The sequence below is a fragment of the Sorex fumeus genome, unplaced genomic scaffold (genome assembly GCF_029834395.1).
Source record: "Sorex fumeus unplaced genomic scaffold, SorFum_2.1 ptg000028l, whole genome shotgun sequence".
Classification (NCBI taxonomy): Eukaryota; Metazoa; Chordata; class Mammalia; order Eulipotyphla; family Soricidae; genus Sorex; species Sorex fumeus.
In genome coordinates, this window is record NW_026606085.1 from 7764922 (window position 1) to 7782468 (window position 17547).

At 61.4% G+C, this 17547-nt stretch overlaps 2 protein-coding genes across 2 annotated transcripts; one reads left to right on the forward strand and one right to left on the reverse strand.

Moving 5' to 3' along the window:
• Nucleotides 1-434: 434 nt before the first annotated feature.
• Nucleotides 435-4991, forward strand: GPR83 (G protein-coupled receptor 83). Its single transcript, XM_056115227.1, has 4 exons — nucleotides 435-843; nucleotides 2653-2778; nucleotides 3524-3657; nucleotides 4358-4991. Exons 1-4 carry the CDS (start codon nucleotides 484-486, stop codon nucleotides 4962-4964), a joined length of 1227 nt encoding a protein of 408 aa, XP_055971202.1. The 5' UTR covers nucleotides 435-483; the 3' UTR covers nucleotides 4965-4991.
• An 8387-nt stretch (nucleotides 4992-13378) lies between these two features.
• On the reverse strand, nucleotides 13379-14567 carry IZUMO1R (IZUMO1 receptor, JUNO). The gene is made up of 5 exons (XM_056114813.1): nucleotides 14478-14567; nucleotides 14001-14189; nucleotides 13891-13914; nucleotides 13725-13857; nucleotides 13379-13659 (listed from the first exon to the last, which is right to left on the reverse strand). The coding sequence occupies exons 1-5, from the start codon at nucleotides 14565-14567 to the stop codon at nucleotides 13379-13381; spliced, it is 717 nt and encodes a 238-aa protein (XP_055970788.1).
• Between the last annotated feature and the right edge of the window lie 2980 nt (nucleotides 14568-17547).

Here is a 17547-nt window from a genome sequence, read left to right on the forward strand (position 1 = left end):
CCCATGTGCCCAGACCTGGGTCCAGTGCAGAGCAGGGGTGCTGGGGAGCAGGGGCGTCAGAAGCTGCGCTGGCCCAGAAGGGGCTTGCTGCCACCACGCCCCCCGCCCCCCCTCCCAGGCCTCCCGGGCAGCCTTGGGGTTCTGGGACCCTGCCCCAAGAGTTTCTCTGAGAATTGAGCCCCGCTCCAGGCTCTGCTCAGGGAGAGAGCCACCGCCGGGCGCTTGTACTATCCTCCTCGGCTACCAGCTCCCCCCAGAACCGCTTGCCACTCGCCTGCTGGCGGGAGTGAGTGGGGCGGGCAGAGGAGCCAGCGCGTCACAGCGCCGCCGGAGCCCAATAGGCGGAGGGGCGGCTCAGGAACACTGAAGTGCCGCCTGCTACTGCCGCACTCTCCCCTCGCAGCCTCCCAAGCCCCTTCCCCGCTCTCCCAGCTCTGAGCCTGCTCTGGGCTCCTGCTGGACCGGCAGGCACTGGGCTCTGTGATGCCCTCACTGCCCCTGCTTCTCCTCCTGCTTCCACTGGCCCGGGCCTCTGAGGAGGGCTCCGGGGTCACCCCTGCGCTGCCCAATGACTCGCACCTCTTCTGGACCAACTACAGCTTCTCGGACTGGCAGAACTTTGTGGGCCAGCGGCGCTACGGGGCCGAGTCCCAGGACCCCAGGGTGAGGGCGCTGCTGGTGGTGGCCTACGCCTTCATCATCGTGCTCTCGCTCTTCGGCAATGCCCTGGTGTGCCATGTCGTCTTCAAGAACCGGCGCATGCACTCGGCCACCAGCCTCTTCATCGTCAACCTGGCAGTGGCCGACATGCTCATCACCCTCCTCAACACGCCCTTCACCTTGGTAAGGGCGTTCAGGCGCCACTCACTGCCCTTCTCTCCTCTTCGCGCCCTTGCCGCCCTGGGGTCGCCCCTAGGCCGTGTGTCTGTCTATCTGTCATCTCCTGCCCCTCTGTGGCACTCTGCTGTCTCAGTCCTCTGGTCTGCCTGTGTTCTTCCTGCCCTCTCCTCTCTCCCCTTCCCTCTCCCCTGCCCTCTCCCATCCCCTCACCTCTGTCCCCTGCCCTCTCCCCTTTTCCCCTCATCTACCCTCTCACACCCCCCTATCACCTCACCTCCCCTTCCCACCCCCCCTGCCAGCACCTCTGCAGCTGGTGTCTGCTGCTGCTGTGCCTGAGTGACCAGCCCTGTGGGTGGACATGGCAGCAGAGTGGCCCCTTGCACAATGAGCTTGTGTGCACCATGGCCTCGCTGCCACCCAGGACCCTGCATACCTCCTCAGCCTCTCCTCCATGGGGAAACGCCCAGAAGCCGCATGTGCGGCTGAGCCCACCTGATCCAGCCCGGCCATTTGTGACAGGCAGCTGCTTGTGGCTGGTGGGCTGCTGAGGGCCCGACCCAGGACACGCGCACAGGCCTGTGCTCCTGCAGCTCCGCTGGGCTTCAGCTCTGTGGCCTGGAAGCTTCGGGCTCTTCAAGCCTCTTTGGGGCAAGACTTTCAAAAAAGAAAGTCCTTTGGTTTGGGGCCACTCCTGGAAGTGCTCAGGTGCTCCTGGCTCTGCACTTGGGACTCACTCCTGGTGGTGCTCTGGGGACCACATGGGGTGCCGGGGATTGAACCTGGGTTGGCCGAGTGCCAGGCAAGTGCCCTACCCACTGGACTATACTGCCCCATGGGCTGGAATTTCCCCAGAGCTGTATCTTCCACCCTGTGCCCCTGTTTTCCTCCCTCTGTCTCTGTCTCTGTCTCTGTCTCTGTGTCTCTCTGTCTCTGTCTCTGTCTCTGTGTATCTCTGTCTCTGTCTCTGGGTCTCTCTGTGTTCCTGTGTCTCTGTCTGTGTCTCTGTCTCTGTGTCTCTGTCTCTGTGTCTCCGTCTTTGTGTCTCTGTCTCTGTGTCTCTCTGTTTTTGTCTCTCTGTCTCTGTCTCTTTGTGTCTCTGTGTCTCTGTCTCTCTGTCTGTCTCTCTATGTCTCTGTGTCTCTGTCAGTCTCTGTCTCTGTCTCTGTGTCTCTGTCTCTTTCTATCATTCTCTGTCTCTCTGTCTCTGTCTCTCTATGTCTCTGTGTCTCTGTGTCTCTGTCAGTCTCTGTCTCTGTCTCTGTGTCTCTGTCTCTTTCTAGCATTCTCTGTATCTCTGTATCTGTGTCTCTGTCTCTATCTCTGTATCTCTGTCTGTCTCTCTGTTTCTCTGTTTCTGTCTGTCTCTGTGTCTCTGTTTCTGTCGCTCTGTCTGTGTCTGTCTCTATCTCTCTGTCTCTCTGTCTCTTTCGCTCTCCCATCACTTGCAGGGGGTGGGTGGTGGAGGGAGAGAGGGTATGGGGCAGAGGTGAGGAGAGAACAGAAGGCACGAGGAAAGGGTGTACGCCCCTCACTCTCTCTCGAGCACCCTCACCCTCTGCGGAGGAGCGGACTGAAGCTCAGGGAGGCCAGAGCCGTGTCCAGGTTGTGGTCAATCCCTGCAGGACCATGTGAGGTACCCCTGCCCTGGCCTCAGCCCTGCAGGGGTGGGGGCACTGCTGGGCCATGCCAGGTGGCTTCCTGGGGCTGCTGGGTGCAGGGGACAGACCATGGACAGGTCGTGGCACTGCCCGCCTACTGCTCAGGAGTGGCCTCTCTGGCTGGGCTGTGTGTCCTGACTGCGGGTCCCTCCAGGCCCGCTTTGTGAACAGCACGTGGGTGTCCGGGAAGGCCATGTGTCACGTCAGCCGCTTCGCCCAGTACTGCTCCCTGCACGTGTCTGCACTGACGCTGACGGCCATCGCCCTGGACCGCCACCAGGTGAGCCCCTGCTCCCCAGGAGACCCACACCAGTCTGGCGGGGGCAGGGCTGTGCCCACCACCACCACGGGGCCTCGGGAGCAAGTGTGCTTGTCTGGGCTCCCCCAAAACCTGCAAACACGGCAGAGAGACCATTCCTGTGGGGTCAGGTCCATCTGTCTGTCCAGCCCAGCCTGGAGCCATGCTCTAAGGGAGAAGCCTGCAGGCAGGTGGCATGGGGGCTGCCCCAAATGGGGGATGTGTACATGCTGGAGTCCTGGGGCCACGGCAGAGGGCCCAGGGCTGCCTTCTGTGCCTCATTACCACCTCACAACTGGCCTCTCTGCTGCTTGGGTCACCACCTCCCATTCAACCAGGAAAGTGGGAAGAAAAACCACTATGTCCTGGGCACGCTGAGACTCCCCCGGCCAAAGGCCGTCTCCCAGGATCAGGGTCTGACGGCACAGGCGGTGCTCTTGGGCCTCCTGGATGGAGGGTGACAGCTGAGTCAGCTGGGGGGACCCTTCCCGGAGATGGCTGTCAGCTGCCTTCACTGATGTATCTCTCTCTGCACCGGGCACAGACCAGAGCCAGGCCGGTTCCTCGCCAGCATTTCTGGGGTTCGAGCCACAGACTCGCTCCTTGCCCCCTCCTCTCGCTGCTTCCTGCCCTGCCAGCCAGGAATACGGGGTTGGGGGGGGGGGGGCGCATAGTGGACCTGCGGGGGTCCTCGCACGTTTCTTCTGTACAGGGTCTGTCCTTGCAGGTGATCATGCATCCGCTGAAACCCCGGATCTCCACCACCAGGGGGCTGGTCTACATCGTGGTCATCTGGGCCATGGCTGCCGCCTTCTCACTCCCCCACGCCATCTGCCAGAAGCTGTTCACCTTCAGGTACAGGTGAGCGTGGCCAGCTGCCCCCTCCCCCCCCCCCCCCCCCCCCGCCCCGGGCTCTGCTCTCAGTGCCACTAGGTCTTCACTGGATCTGACCCTCTTGGCTCCCTCTGCTTGTCAGGGCGGCAGTGGAAGCTTTTGTCGCCCAGACAGACTGAATCACCCAGACACCGTGTGGACTGACGGGGGTGATTAACTCCCTCACTCAGTCGGCAAACACGCGGCTCTGTGGCTGTGTCTGCGGGGCCTCTGCCTCCCACCTCCAGTGGAGGCTTCTTCTTCACACGCTTCCGGGGAATGACTTTTCTTTGCAAGCGCTCAGTTTTATGAGTCTCAGCGCTGCTGTGTGCTGGGAGTCTGTCAGAGGCTGCACTCTCCTGCACGAGAAACAAGCCTTCTGGTTCTCCTGGCTCTAGGTCGCCAGAGCCTTAATCACTGCCTCTGTTTAATGAGCCCCGGGTCCTTATGGACAAATGGTGGACAGACATGCGGGAGGATGGGCAGAGGCATGTGGGACAGACAGATGGGCGAGTGGATGGGTGCGTGGATGGATGGTTGGTGTCGGATTGAGTGGGTGGACGGATGATTGGTGGGTGGACGGAGCAGGAGGGCTGGGGATGGACGGAGGCCATGCCAGGGCAGGAGGACTCTGCCCTAAGCATACTCTGCCCCTTCTCTCTGTTTCCGGCCCTGACCCCGGCTCCAGTGAGGACATCGTCCGTTCCCTCTGCCTGCCAGACTTCCCTGAGCCCGCGGACCTCTTCTGGAAGTACCTGGACCTGGCTACTTTTGTCCTCCTCTACCTCCTGCCCCTGCTCATCATCTCCGTGGCCTACGCTCGGGTGGCCAAGAAGCTGTGGCACTGCAACACCATCGGCGACGTGACCACGGAGCAGTACCTGGCCCTGAGGCGCAAGAAGAAGACCACCATCAAGATGCTGACGCTCGTGGTGGTCCTCTTTGCCCTCTGCTGGTTCCCTCTGAACTGCTACGTGCTGCTGCTGTCCAGCAAGGTGGTCCGCACCAACAATGGCCTCTACTTCGCCTTCCACTGGCTCGCCACGAGCAGCACCTGCTATAACCCCTTCATCTACTGCTGGCTCAACGAGAGCTTCCGGCTCGAGCTGAAGGCGCTGCTGCGGCCGTGCCAGAGGCCTCCCCGGCCACCCTCCCCGCTCCCGCCTTCCAGGCTGGCCTGGACTGAGAAGGCGCCCGGCCACAGGGCACCCCCTGCCAGCCAGCTCCACTCTGCCCAGCCGCAGTGCGGGAAGACAGATCTGTTGTCTGTGGAGCCCGTCGTGACTGTGAGTTAGGAGGACGCGGGGGATGAGGGCTCGAGAGGCTGGTCCTTGCTCACGGCTTTTACGTGCTGCATCTGGCCCACTCAGCGCCAGCACCAGACATGAATCCCAGATGCTGGCTGTGCCCCATGCGCCTGAGCAGAGAAGTCCGGTCCCGGCCCCGTGTGCCAGAGGAACCCATCCTTGGCGTGGCTGCCCGTGTGTGGGAGGGCCATAGGGAGAGCCAGGAACGCTCATAAAAGTGCCAAGAGGGAAAGAAAACCCTCTGAAGGCTTGGGGGCCATGGGGGAGGGGAGAGGCCCAGGTCAGCACCGGACTGTCGAGACGTAGCACTCCTGAGCAGGGCCCGGCCAACACCTCCCTCTTCTCTCGGACCAGCTCAGAGCGTGGCACAGAGACACCCGTGTCTCCAGAGTTGGGGCGGGCCCTTTCTCAGTGTCCACAGGCACTGAGCGAGTGTGCGCATGCATCTCTGCAGTCCAGAGTGCCGGGCTGGAGGAACAAGCTCCAGTGCAACAGGAAGGTGCTGCCTTCTGAACGCCCGGGCTGAGAGGCTGTGGTGTCCGTGGTGCAGGAGGTGGCAGGACTCCACCTGACAGCCCGAGACAGCCCCATCAGCGCTGGCCCTCCCGGCAGCTGAGGCCCAGGCATGTGTCCCCAGCGCCAACCCTGCATGTGCTCAAGTCTCAATAAACATCTGTGGAGTGTGGCCGTGTCAGAGGGTCTGTGTGGCTCGGACGGCGTGGGCACCGTACCCGCACCCTGGCCCCTCTGAACTGACCATGGCCTCGGGCTCTGCTCTCCATCAGTTCCTAGCGCCTCTGGTAGTGTGCTGGGTCCCACTTCCTGGCGACCCTGGACGCCTTCCCCAAGGCCCCTCACTGCACTCGGGCCTTGTGCCAAGGCCTTGGCCATCAGACAGTTTGGGGAACAGTCAGAAGGTCGGAAGGTGGAGCGGAAGAGGGCTGCAGAGCGTGGGCCCCACCGCAGGCCCCTGAGAGCTGCGAGTCCCTCAGACAACAGGGGCTCCCAGGGAGGGCCCCGAAACCCTCTGGGTGGGCAGAAACCCCGAGTGACCCCTGCAAGCCCACCCTGCGCCAGGGTCCCGCAGCCCCCGCACTGCATGGGGGCTGCCTCTCCCCAGTGCCAGCTGCAAAGACCCCTCTGTCCAGTCTGCCCTGCCCTCCTGCCGGAAGGTGCCCTTAGACAGAGCCCAAGGGAGGCCCTGGGTGCATCTGCTCCTCTCCCAGCCCTGCAGCTCAGGGCTGGCACCAGGGTGGACACCGTGGTCAGCATGTGGCCCTGGGCAGGTGGGTTCACAGGTGCCTCTTCTCTGATAAAATTAACAGAGACTTTGTCAAAGACAGAGACTAGGCTGGGGCTCAGGTTCTTGCCTTGCATGGAGCCAACCCAGGCTCCAGCCCACCAGGAGTGATCTCTGAGCACAGAGCCAGGTACGTGCTGAGCACCACCAAGTGAGCATCGGGGGTGTGTCAGCGGAAAGTTTGCTCCTTCAGCCCAAGCTGAAGCTCCCCCAGATTTCCGATTCGCCCTTCCATGTCTGTTAAGTACAAGCGAAGACTGAAAAACTGATTGACTCAGATTGTGAGGACTTGGTTCAAAAATCATATGGACAGCTGAGTGATTAAGAAAGGGGTGGGGGCCCAGGGCCCAGGGCCTCATTGGTGCGGGTCTGGGCAGTCTGAACAAGGAGGACAGGACCTGTCTCACACTGAGACAGTCGGATTGTGACCTCAGGAGCCATGTGGCCTCTGACAGAAGCTCAGCGAGGTACCGGCCCACCTGCATCCACCCAACAGTTGCCCTGCTCTCGGGGTCCAGAACATAATAAGGATCTACTGACCGGGGCCAGCGGAACCTGGATAGCTGCTGCTTCTGTGCTGCCCCGTGGCTGTTGGTCAGAGGACACTCACGCTGGGTGCAGGCTGACGTGAGGATGCAGAGGGCAGATGATGCTGCAGCTTCACAGGAGCCCAAAGGGTGCCCAGCTAGGAGGAGGCACGGATGCAAGCCACCCACAGCCTTTCTCCAATTGTTCCATCAAGGGCACCAGGGTTGGGGCTGGAGTCATGCACAGCGGGTAGGGCGCTTGCCTTGCACACGGCTGACACAGGTTTGATTCCCAGCATCCCACATGGTCCCCTGAGCAGCACCAGGAGTAATTCCAGAGCCAGGAGTAATCCCTGTGCATCGCCGGGTATGACCCAAAAAGAAAAAAAAAAGGGCACCGGCCAGGCTTTGGGGCCTCAGTCCTTGGTGACGTGTATTCCCACTCCGCTACCCTCCCCCACTTGTTATTTTTACTAGCAGCAGCCTGGGCTGGAAAGTGAGGGCTGAATCACTGCCACCAGCCGGGCGTGAGAGAAGCAGCCATTTCCACGAAGGGTGCGACAAGTCTTTTGAAATAACATTTCATTTCATTTCACACTTTCAAAAATGACGGAGGCAGCGATTAGGTGGGACAGAGGAGAGCTGCTCCGGGCGGCAGCTGATGGGTGCTGGGCTCAGGCAGAGGCTTGGGTCCACCCCTCTGTGCTCCTGGACAGCTGCACTCATCTCTTCGAGCCTCGGTATCCTCATCTGCGCAGGGGCAGGCTGGGGACAGAGAGGACAGCAGGTGGGCAACTCACCCTGCATGTGGCCGACCCAGGTTTATCCCCAGCACCCCATAGGGTTCCTTGTGCCCGCCAGGAGTGATCCCTGAGCACGGAGCCAGGAGTCATCTCTGAGCACCACCAGGCATGACCTCCAAACGGGGATTCAGGCTAATGGGTACAAGCTTGCCCCTTTGCTCCTGTCTGTCCACGGGAGGGAGCCCTGGCAGAGCAAGGGCGGGTGGGCCTGCTCTGCTGGAACGTTCCTGCTCTGCTCAAGAAGATGGTTGCCCAGGGGCTGGAGCAATAGCACAGGGGTACGGCGTTTGCCTTGCACGCGGCCAACCCGGGTTCAATTCCCAGCATCCCATATGGTCCCCTGAGCACCGCCAGGGGTAATTCCTTAGTGCAGAGCCAGGAGTGACCCCTGTGCATCGCTGGGCGTGACCCAAAAAGCAAAAAAAAAAAAAAAAGAAGAAGAAGATGGCTGCCCAGTGTGACTCTCCCAGTCTGTGTCCACCTGCAGGCTGTGGTTTGGGGGGCTGGTCACTTTGTCCAGGGCCCTCCAAGTGAATAGGTGTGAGGGACTGGTGAATTCTGACCTTGGGGTAGACCCTCCTGGACTTTCTCTCTCTCCTTTCACTCTTCCGAGCCCCCCGCTCCACAGTGTTGGTGCCTGCGAATGTTCAGCCGAACCTCTTTCCATCCTTCACACTGAGCTAAGCCCTTGGACAGCAGGTTCGTGGCAGGCTGAGGAGCTTCTCCTGCCAGGAGGTGAAGCAACTGCCTGCCCACCACCAAGTCCCCGGGCCTGTGCCTCCAGGGCTCCCAGCTGGCCGAATTGTGACATCACACCATGACCGAGTCCAGGCCTAGCCCCCAGCTCACCCACTGGGCTGAAGCAGTGTCCTCTCTGCCTGCAGCATCTCCCTGTGACACCGGTCAGCCACTCCTGTCCCGCAGGAGACTCCAGGGGTCCAGACTGCGCTGGCAGATTCAGCAGATAAACGCTCCCAGAGGCCGTGGCTTCCTCTGTGCTGTCCCTTTGTGATGATGTGACAGGGACACTGCAGTCCCTGCCTTTGTGCTTCCTACCAGGGGCTCAGAGTTGGATGTAAATGGCCCAGTGTGCGAAGAAGGACCAGGGACAGATGTAACCTCCATGCTTGGGTCAGTTCCAGCAGAAAGCAGGACCCCTGGAAGCCCCGTTCTGCCCCCGCTGCCCATAGGCCCCTGCCTCCATGTGCATGTGAGCAGATGGTCGTGACAGGTGCACAACACAAGCCTCGAACCCGGACCATAAAGTGTCCTCTGCGGGGCAGGCTCGAGGTCGCCCATTGGGTTGGGTGCAGGGATGCCTGCAGGTTCTGGAAGCCTGACAGAGCAGTTCCAGCTCACCGGGCTCGGTGAGTGGGGGGCAGGGGGGCACATCTCCTCAGCAGCCTCTTCCTGCAGGCCCGCGGTACGGCCCACGCACCAAACTAAGGTCAACTGAAAGTGAGAATTTGGACTCTCCACTAGGCATTCTGTGCACTGTGGGGTTTTGAAAACCAAGTGAGTCACATTTTCTCCAAGGCCAAGTGTCTCTTACCCTTGTTTACCGATTACTTTCTTTTGTTATGCTGGAAATTTCCTCCCAGCAGCTGGTTCGATCGATGGTCCTCCTGGTCGGAGCACAGGAGGGGGCCAGGAGGTTGGGGCTGTAGGGGAAGCAGTTAGTCATCTGCGTGTGCAGTGAGCAGAGCTCAGTAAGCGTCCGTTCATGCTGGTGCCTGTGGGTGTGGCTGGGAGCCGGGCAGAGGGAGTGAGGGGAGCGTGTGGGTGGCTGTGCCACCTCAGAATTCTGGCGGAAATTCCCTTCTTCGAGTCCCTGCGACTGTGCAGCGCCTGCTTCCAGGCAGCTGTGTTCACCCCAGAAGCAGAAGCCCAGCGCCTGTTGCCCATGTCCACGGCCCTGCAGTTGTGACAGGTGAGATGGTGAAGGCTAGGAACGGAGGCTGGCTGGTTGGTGGAGCCTAGGACCGTGCGACCCTGGATCAGATGGGCAGCTATTCCTCAGGACCCCAGACTCTGGATGGTCCCACCCAGACACATGTCCTAAAGTGCTGCTGTGTGATGGCGAAGGGAGGTGTTGGGGCCCTGGAGCACAGAGAGACCCTGCTCCTGCCCTGCCATGTGAGGCTGCCACAGGAACATGCCACCGGGGAGAAAAGGGCTCCTCTGACCCTTGGTGCGTGGGTGCCATCTGTTGACAGCCCATCCCGGGGGGCCCAGACAGGAGTCAGTCACAGCCAACAAGACAGGAGAGTTACTGCACCACATGCACATGCATGCACACGCACACATACACACACACATGCACACACATATGCATGCACATGCACACACACACACACACACACACACACACACAAATGCACAGGAACCAGACAGAGCAGGTCAGCAGGCGCAGCCTCGGGGGGCAGGGCCTGTCTCTAGGATGAAGCTAATACCACGTGCTCTTGAGTCTGCTTGAGAGAGAAGCCTGTTCCTGTTGCCATCTGTGGGACAGACTCGGGGAGCTTGGTGAGGGGTGCTCAGGGGGTCAGCAGAGACAGAGGTTAGGTGCTGTGCCAGTTCTCAAAGCAGCATCCAGACCATCCACAGCCAGCTCCACCCGGCGCTTGGCACTGGGGAGCTGTCCAGGTGGGAGACTCTAGTTTGCCCATGAGAGGTTGAGTGTGAGCTAGCCATGGCCAGGGGTACTACCTGGGTGTCATTCATCGGCTCCGTTGGCGGGAACACGGCTGGCTCCCGGTGGGTTAAGGCTGGGGAGAGGAGGTGACGGCCCTACAGTGTCGTGTGAGCACCAGGACACGGCCAAGAGAACAACAGTGCCGCCCGCCTTGTTGACCACCGTGGAGCTTCCCACAGCATCTGCACGGAGGCTGCTGGCTTCACATCGACACTGACCACTGCCCTGGCTTGGGAGCCCTGCCAGGCCCCAGGCCTGAGGAATATGCCCTGGGGGTAGCAGGCTGGGGCAGACTGGGGCAGCAGGGCCAACGCCATGCGAGCTACATGCTTGTGGATGTGGGTGGCTCCAGGCCACCATGTGTGGGCATGGGGGTCCATGTTGGGATTCGGACCAGGCGGGCACTTCCGGGGCCCCATCCCTGTGCCCTGGCTCTGTCCTGGCCTTCGATGGGCGCTCACTCACAGACCCTGGGGAGGAGCAGTCTCCATAGGGGTTAGCGCCTGGCCGTAGATGTGCCCCGGGTCTCCCCGCCCACAGAGCGGGCAGCCTCTGAAGCCCACTGGCCTTGGAGGTGCTGCTGTGGTCAGCATGCTGAGGGAATGGCCGCTGTCCTCGGGGGCGTGTCTTTGTTGGGTGCCATGAGCCCCCTCTCTGCTGCCCCGACTATGCCCCAGGGCCAGCCACTCTGTCTGGGCCTGTGGCAGCAGTGAGGACCCGACCCTGCGCACCGTCCTTCAGCAGCCTCTGCCCTGCCCACCGGGTCAGTGTCCACCTGGGGGTTAGCTAGAACCTTTACTCAGAGGCTGAGGTGGATTCCACACTGCGTTTCCCCTAGAAGGTGCAGCTCCCTCCTGACTCAGACCAAGGCCCAGAGCTCCTGACCCAGGTCTCGGTCCTCCTGGGGGAACTTCCTCTCTCTCAGACCAGCCCCTGTGCAGAGATGGTGAGTCTCAGGGGCCGGGCAGTGGGACAGACAGCCAGTGACCCTGTGGGCAGGAATCCAACAGAGCCAAGACAGTCAAGGAGAGAGGGAGATGAGAGAGGAAGAGAGAGAGAAATAGAGAGGAGAGGGAGAGAGGAGAGGAGAGAGGGAGGGGGAGAGAGAGAGGAAGGTAGAGAGACGGAGAGAGAGAGACAGAGAGAGGAAGAGAGAGGAGAGGGAGAGAGAGAGAGAGAGGAGGAGAGAGAGGGAGAGAGACAGAGACAGAGGAGAAGGAGAGAGAGAGGGAGAGAGACAGAGACTGAGAGGGAGATATAGAGACAGAGAGGAGAAGGAGACAGGGAGGGAGGGCGGAAGGGAGGGAGGGGGAGAGAGAGAGAGAGAGAGAGAGAGAGAGAGAGAGAGAGAGAGAGAGAGAGAGAGAGTGGGGAGAGCGCTGCATGGCCACAGTAGCTCCTTGCGTATGCAGGGTCCTGGCAGCTGACAGACCAGTGGCTCCCCCAGCAGCAGTCAGTGAGGCAAGGGCCCGAGGGAAGAGTGGGGGTGCAAGGAGTGGACTGCAGGGCCTAGCTGTGAGCACGGGCCATGGGGGGCTTCCAGGAGGATGAGGCAGCTCTGGGGCCTTTACACACAGACAACCCAGGGCGAGGCGTGTATGAGGCAGGCATGTATGAGGGCTCCCAGCCCCAGCTGGACGGGGAGGGACAGGCCTCAGGGCGCCCTGTAGTGTGCTGGGGAGCGGCGGCATGCGGTTTCCTCAGAGGTGAGGGTGCTGCTGCCTCTGACCCTCAGGAAGGGCATTGGGCACACCTTCCTCCCGTCACAGAGCCGGGCCCACCCCACTGCTGGTCACCCTTACAGTCCTCAGCCAGGACTCAGGGCCTGCCGCCTTCCTGTCTCAGGTAAACCCCAGCCTGACTGTGCCCCCACGAGCCTTACTGCAGCCAGTGCTCCAGCACCCACCCAGCTGTGCTCGTCCACACGTGGGACAGTTTCCCCCCTTGAGCAAGATTCCAGTGGCCTCGACGGCCACATGTGGTTCCTCTTCATGCCCCCCAGAAGCGAAGTTTCTCACCCAAAGCCTCCCTGGGGCACCCAGAACCCTGTCCCTGTGGCCAGTTAAGAGGAGGACGGCACCCAGCCCTCGAGGGGACAGCAGCAGCCCATTAGGCCCCTCTGGGGACCCCTAGATTAGAGGGCAAAGATTGCTCAGAGGCAAAAAGCAGCCTGAAAAGCAAACACCGTTAGATCTTCAGTGCAATTTAAGGAGCTGCCACAAACCAAGAACCAACAGCTGTGGGCAACAGGGATGAGCGAGTGACTGCCGGGGGCCAAAGGAGTATTGTCAAGAGGAAGAGAATGGAGGAGTGGGGACAAGTCACACTCAGAGCCACCCTTTGGGATGGCTTTGGAGTCTGCAGACCCTCTGCCCCAAGGCTTGCCTGGGCGGCTTGAGGCCACGTCCATCCCCTTACACTCCCCTGGGGGTCTTTGTCTGGGGGTCTCCCGCCTCTCTGTTCTAAACCCTGTGCTTCTGACTCTTCCAGGATGTGGGGGTGACAGGAGCCCCTGGGAAAGTATGCCTGCTCTGTCTGCCCCCACTAGCCTGGTGTCCATCATCAGGGCCTCCACCTAGCCAGTCCTTAAAAACCACACCTGCACGAGGCCACTTTGCTGCAGGTGAGGTCACTGGAGGCCTGCCCGCACTGCTCCACCCCCGCCCCCTGGGCTGGCCTGTCCTTCCCTCAGTGAAGTTCTCTGGGGGGTCAAACCCAATTCCAGAGGCTGCCTCGGGGCCCCAGGGTCAGCCGGTCCTTGAGGACCATCTGTAGGGACTCGGGTTCTGCTTCTGGGCAGGACACTTCTGGCCTCTGCAGTCAACGGTGAGGGTGTGAGTTGGGGGGCTGGGCGGGACCAGCGAAGTGAGCCGGGAGCAAGGGGCATAGGGTTTTGGAATGCATTCAGGTTCTGGAAGGTTCTGGTGAGTGGGAACTGATGCCCCCCTCCCCAGCCCTTTCCTCTCGGGTCCTGTAAGCCGCTCTGGCCATCTTCTGGCTGGTCATAGTGCGCCTCCTAGAGGTGGCTCGGGGAGGTGCAGGGTGCCAGGGTCAGCTCAGGGCACAGGTCCAGCGGCTCAGGGCCACAGCAGCAAGGACAGCACGAGGGGCAGCATCGCGGCCGGGGGCATTGGCGGGGCAGCGCGGGGTCCAGCAGGGTCAGTCAGGCGGTGTGCCACGTCGTCGTTGGGGTTGGCCAGACCCGGCTGGAACCACTTGCGGAGGCAGCGGCCACTGGTCCGGAGCTCGGGGCTGGCCCTGAAGGCACCATCCCACACCCCCGCACACAGGAGGGCAGGCGTAGGGAAGATGGCGGGGAAGGGCCGGCAGGGTGCCCCTGCTGGGCAGCGGCTTCGGCCTGAGGACAGAGGGGCGGTCAGCGTGGCCATGGCCACCCTCCACCCAACCCCCAGCAACGCTCACCCCTGCTCCAGTGCCAGCCGCCGCTGTGCCAGTGGGACCTGCAGGTGAGGGCCGTCCGGCAGTCCTGCCACCACTGCTCACAGTCCTCTCGGCACAGGGGGACGGCCAGCACACGCTGACCACCGCCTGGGGCCTGCGGGGGGGTGGACAGGGACACTGTACTGACCGGCACCCACCCTCCAGTCCCCCACTGTCCGGCACTGGCTCCCATGCACTCGAGGCGTGCCCTCCATCACCCGCCCTCAGTCAGGTGGCCCTGGCTGGCCTCCCGCGCACCTTTCGCACCCAGGGCCCCAGGTTGGGTGAACACTCGTAGAAGCAGGCCGCCCGAGCAAAGTGCCGCTGGCAGGCAGGCGGGAGCAGCCCGCAGTGGGAGAAGCTGAAGTTGTAGAGCTGGGAGCCGTCCAGGTGGGCGCTGAAGGAGGTTTCGGCCGAGCAGCAGGCCCTGGGCTCCCAGGGGGCACACTGGGAACACGGGGCCATGTCCACCCCTCACAGACACAGCTGTGCAGGGGCAGGTGGCAGTTCCCCTCCCCCCAGCCCATGCCACAGAACTCTGGGCAGTGGGCAGGGATATCGAAGGGTGCTGGATGCACTGGTCAGGAGGGTCGCTAGGACTCACCTGCTTGCAGGACCAGTCAGCACCAACGACATGGGCACTGAGGCCAGGGGCCCCCCTCTCCAGCACCCCGGCACTGCCCGGGCACCTGGGCCCCTGCCCTGAGGGCCACCCAGCCCAGGGCCGCCTCATACCTCCTGGAACAGCTCTTTCTCGGGGCTCGGCTCGGCCTTGTGGTGTGGGCCCTGCAAACAGACGTCCTGCGCCCCAGTCCCGGCCCACATGGCCGCCACCAACAAAAGCCCACACCAGGCCACAGGCCCGGCTGTTCCGGAAGCACTCATGGGCCCTTGCTGGGTGCTCCTCTGTGTCCTGGGCTTCGGCCTCTAGCTGGCCTCTCTGCTGTGTCCTGGGCAGCAGGCAGCGGGAGAACTCAGCGGGGCTCGGGTGCAGAGACCCCAGAGTCCAGGCTGAGGATGTGTGGACACTCCCAGCCCCCAGCCCAGACCCTGACCCAGAGATGGGGGCCTAGGGGGCGGTCCCCCCCCCCCCCCCCCCCCGCTCTGCTGAGAAGCAGCTCCGCACATACTAGGGTGAGGGACACTGGGTGGGGACAGGCACCAGCCCCAAGGCCCGGTCCTGCACCCCTTCCCTGTCCCTCAGATGGCACAAGCTCTGTGTCCAGCAGCCCCCTCCCGTAGGCCCTCACACGGGGCTCCCAGAGCACTGTCTGGGCCAGGCTTCAGGGAGGCCCCAGCTGGAGCACCCCCAGAACGGGGCCAGGCCTGCACCCAGCTGGACATGTCGTCAGCCCTCAGCAGACAGGTGGGGCCGCAGCCCTGACTCACCTTCACTTGCTCCTGGGTGCGTGGGGAACTGGGAGCTCTCCAGCCTTTATCTGCAGGCCCAGGTGTCGCCCATCACCCCAGGGCGGAGCGCATGGCAACTGGGGCCTTCCGTGGGCTCCCAGGTGGATGGTGGGTGCTGCGGCTGGCAGAGAGGTCCAGAGGGAGAACAAGCGGTGAGTGTCCATACTCCATGCTTCCCGGGTGGCGTTTCTTGGCCGAGGGGGCCTTGGGGGTCGGGGCAAAAGGTGGGCTCACCCCCAGCTGCTCCAGAGCCCCTCCAGGCCTAGGAGACTGGCTTGGCACGGGGTCTCTGCTCACCTACTCCTTCAGAGGTTGCCAAGTCCCAGCTGGACATGTGGCGGGTGGTGGACACTCGCACTGACCCAGTAGCAGTGGCTTATTGGGCTTCTGCGATGAGACTTGCTTCCATGGGAGTCTGCAGGACGGGCCCTCAGGTGGGGTCGGGCACTGTGGGGGGCACACCAAGCCCTCCTTGCATCACTGTACGGCCATAGGCAGGGATGGACAATGGGGTGTCCTGAGAGATGCCGCTGGGGGCTGTTTCCACCTGGCGGCTTTGCCTCGAGTCTGAGCAGGGCTGGGGCGTGAGGGACTTGGGGGGGAGCTGCGGAGGGTAAGGTAGAGACAGGACCTGCGGGTGCAGGCACAGAAGTGGGCTTTCTGGGCACAGAAGGGATGGCTCTGGGCCCGCGATGGAGCAGCTGGCACTGGCAGCTCTCCCCACACCGCCAGGTGCCAAGAGCTCACAGACGGCTCCTTTGCTTAAGTTGGTCTCGAAGGGGGCGCTAATGGCTCCATGCTCAGGGAATCCAGTTCACAGAACAGCAATTCTAATGAGCTAAGTGACTCCTCTGGCTTCAGCTGCTGTCCTTGGAGTGTCGGGTCACCATGGAGACGAGCCTGGTGTGCAGCCAGGGCTTCCTGCCATGCTGGTCTCAGGCTTGGCTCCACACCAAGCAGCCCTTCTCGTGTCCATGGCACCTGCGGGAGGCTGGGGGGCAGGAGGTTCTGGGCCATTTATCCTTCTGTGAAGAGGCACATACGGCTGTGGCTCTATCCGGCCAGAGCCCGGTCCCCGAGCCCTACACGTGCCCTGGGCAGACAGCTCCAGGGGCTTTAGGCTTTGCCTCTGCTATGAGCTGATGGGAACCATGGCGAATTGTTTAAGGGACAGTTAGAGATGGGAGTGGGGAGCGACTCACCCAGCCCGGCTGGGGGTGTTAGCCTGTTGGTCTCTGATGTCTTGGGGGGATTCAGCGTCCCTTGGACATTCTGATGCAAGGTGCTGACAGCTGCTGTGTGGTCTGGGGGTGGCTGAGCCTTGGGGTTCCGGGGGTCAATCTGTGAGGACTCAGAGCCTGCCTTCTACCTCCCAGCCCTATCCCTTCCTCTGACACTGGAAAGGTGTCCACATCCTAACTTGGGCTGGTCACTGCAGATAACACAGGTGGGGATAGCGCTTTAAGAGTGGCCAGGGGGGCCCCAACAGCTCTCCCCCTAGCCGCCCATGTTCGGAGTGGGCCTGGGCCGCTCCCCCAGCTGGGATGGCCCGGGCCCTGGGGCAACGGTGGAGGAAACAAGGGCCAAGCCAGTTGACTGATCAGATGCCGTTTATTTGATTCTCATCCCTGTTCATTCCTGTCTCTCTCTCTCTCTCTCTTCTTTCAGAGCCCCGATCTGAAACCCCTCTTTCCTCCTGGCTCTGACTCTGGATCTCGATCCTGATATTCTCTCTCCTCCAGCCCACTCTTACAGACTAGTTAAATCCCCAACTAGAGGGGCTGGGCTTACACACAGGTGTGGTCACAATCAATAGGCTTAAAGTTCTTCCCCTCAGGGGATGCTACTAGGACAGGTTCTCTTTCAGCAGGACCACCCACCCAAGGGTGGAATCCCATGGGTGTGTTCCTCCTCTCCTTGTCCAACAAACATATAATCATTCATAATATTAATCATTTTGTATGGACACAGTAAGAGATACATTAAGCTTATACAATTGCTGTCCTGAGGTCATCCCGATCTCAGACTACAGTGCTCAGGCCAGATTAGTCTTTCCTATCCCTAGCTAAGTCCTAGTATCGTTGTTACATTTGGATCATGACAGCATTTGTCATGATCAAGCTCTTAACTTATAATTAAGGACTGTGGCGCTTTGGCCAGGCCCATCTCAATGCCAGGGTAGCATATAGCTTACCGGTCGCCCTGGTTCCATCCAGTCCCTTGTCGGGACCTTGCTTTTGGGGGTGCTAGGAAATGAGGGCAACTGAGGCTTAAGTTGAGAAAGCAGATGCCCGGGAATGAATACTATTCGAAGCCAACTAAATCCTAAGTTACAAAAGCATAATATTTTCTTCTTGTGCTGATACAAAAGGACATTGCTTTAAAGTAAACTATT

What these genes read in the sequence shown, in the direction of transcription:
- IZUMO1R (XM_056114813.1), bottom strand. Translation starts at nt 14,567, where the DNA reads ATGTGGGCCGGGACTGGGGCGCAGGACGTCTGTTTGCAGGGCCCACAC. An exon ending in TGGGGCCCTGGGTGCGAAAG is followed by an intron (nt 13,915 to 14,000) that starts GTGCGCGGGAGG and finishes AGTGCCGGACAG; the next exon opens with TGGGGGACTGGAGGGTGGGT. An exon ending in GGACTGGAGGGTGGGTGCCG is followed by an intron (nt 13,858 to 13,890) that starts GTCAGTACAGTG and finishes ACCCCCCCGCAG; the next exon opens with GCCCCAGGCGGTGGTCAGCG.
- GPR83 (XM_056115227.1), top strand. Translation starts at nt 484, where the DNA reads ATGCCCTCACTGCCCCTGCTTCTCCTCCTGCTTCCACTGGCCCGGGCC. An exon ending in TCAACACGCCCTTCACCTTG is followed by an intron (nt 844 to 2,652) that starts GTAAGGGCGTTC and finishes GGGTCCCTCCAG; the next exon opens with GCCCGCTTTGTGAACAGCAC. An exon ending in CTGTTCACCTTCAGGTACAG is followed by an intron (nt 3,658 to 4,357) that starts GTGAGCGTGGCC and finishes CCCCGGCTCCAG; the next exon opens with TGAGGACATCGTCCGTTCCC.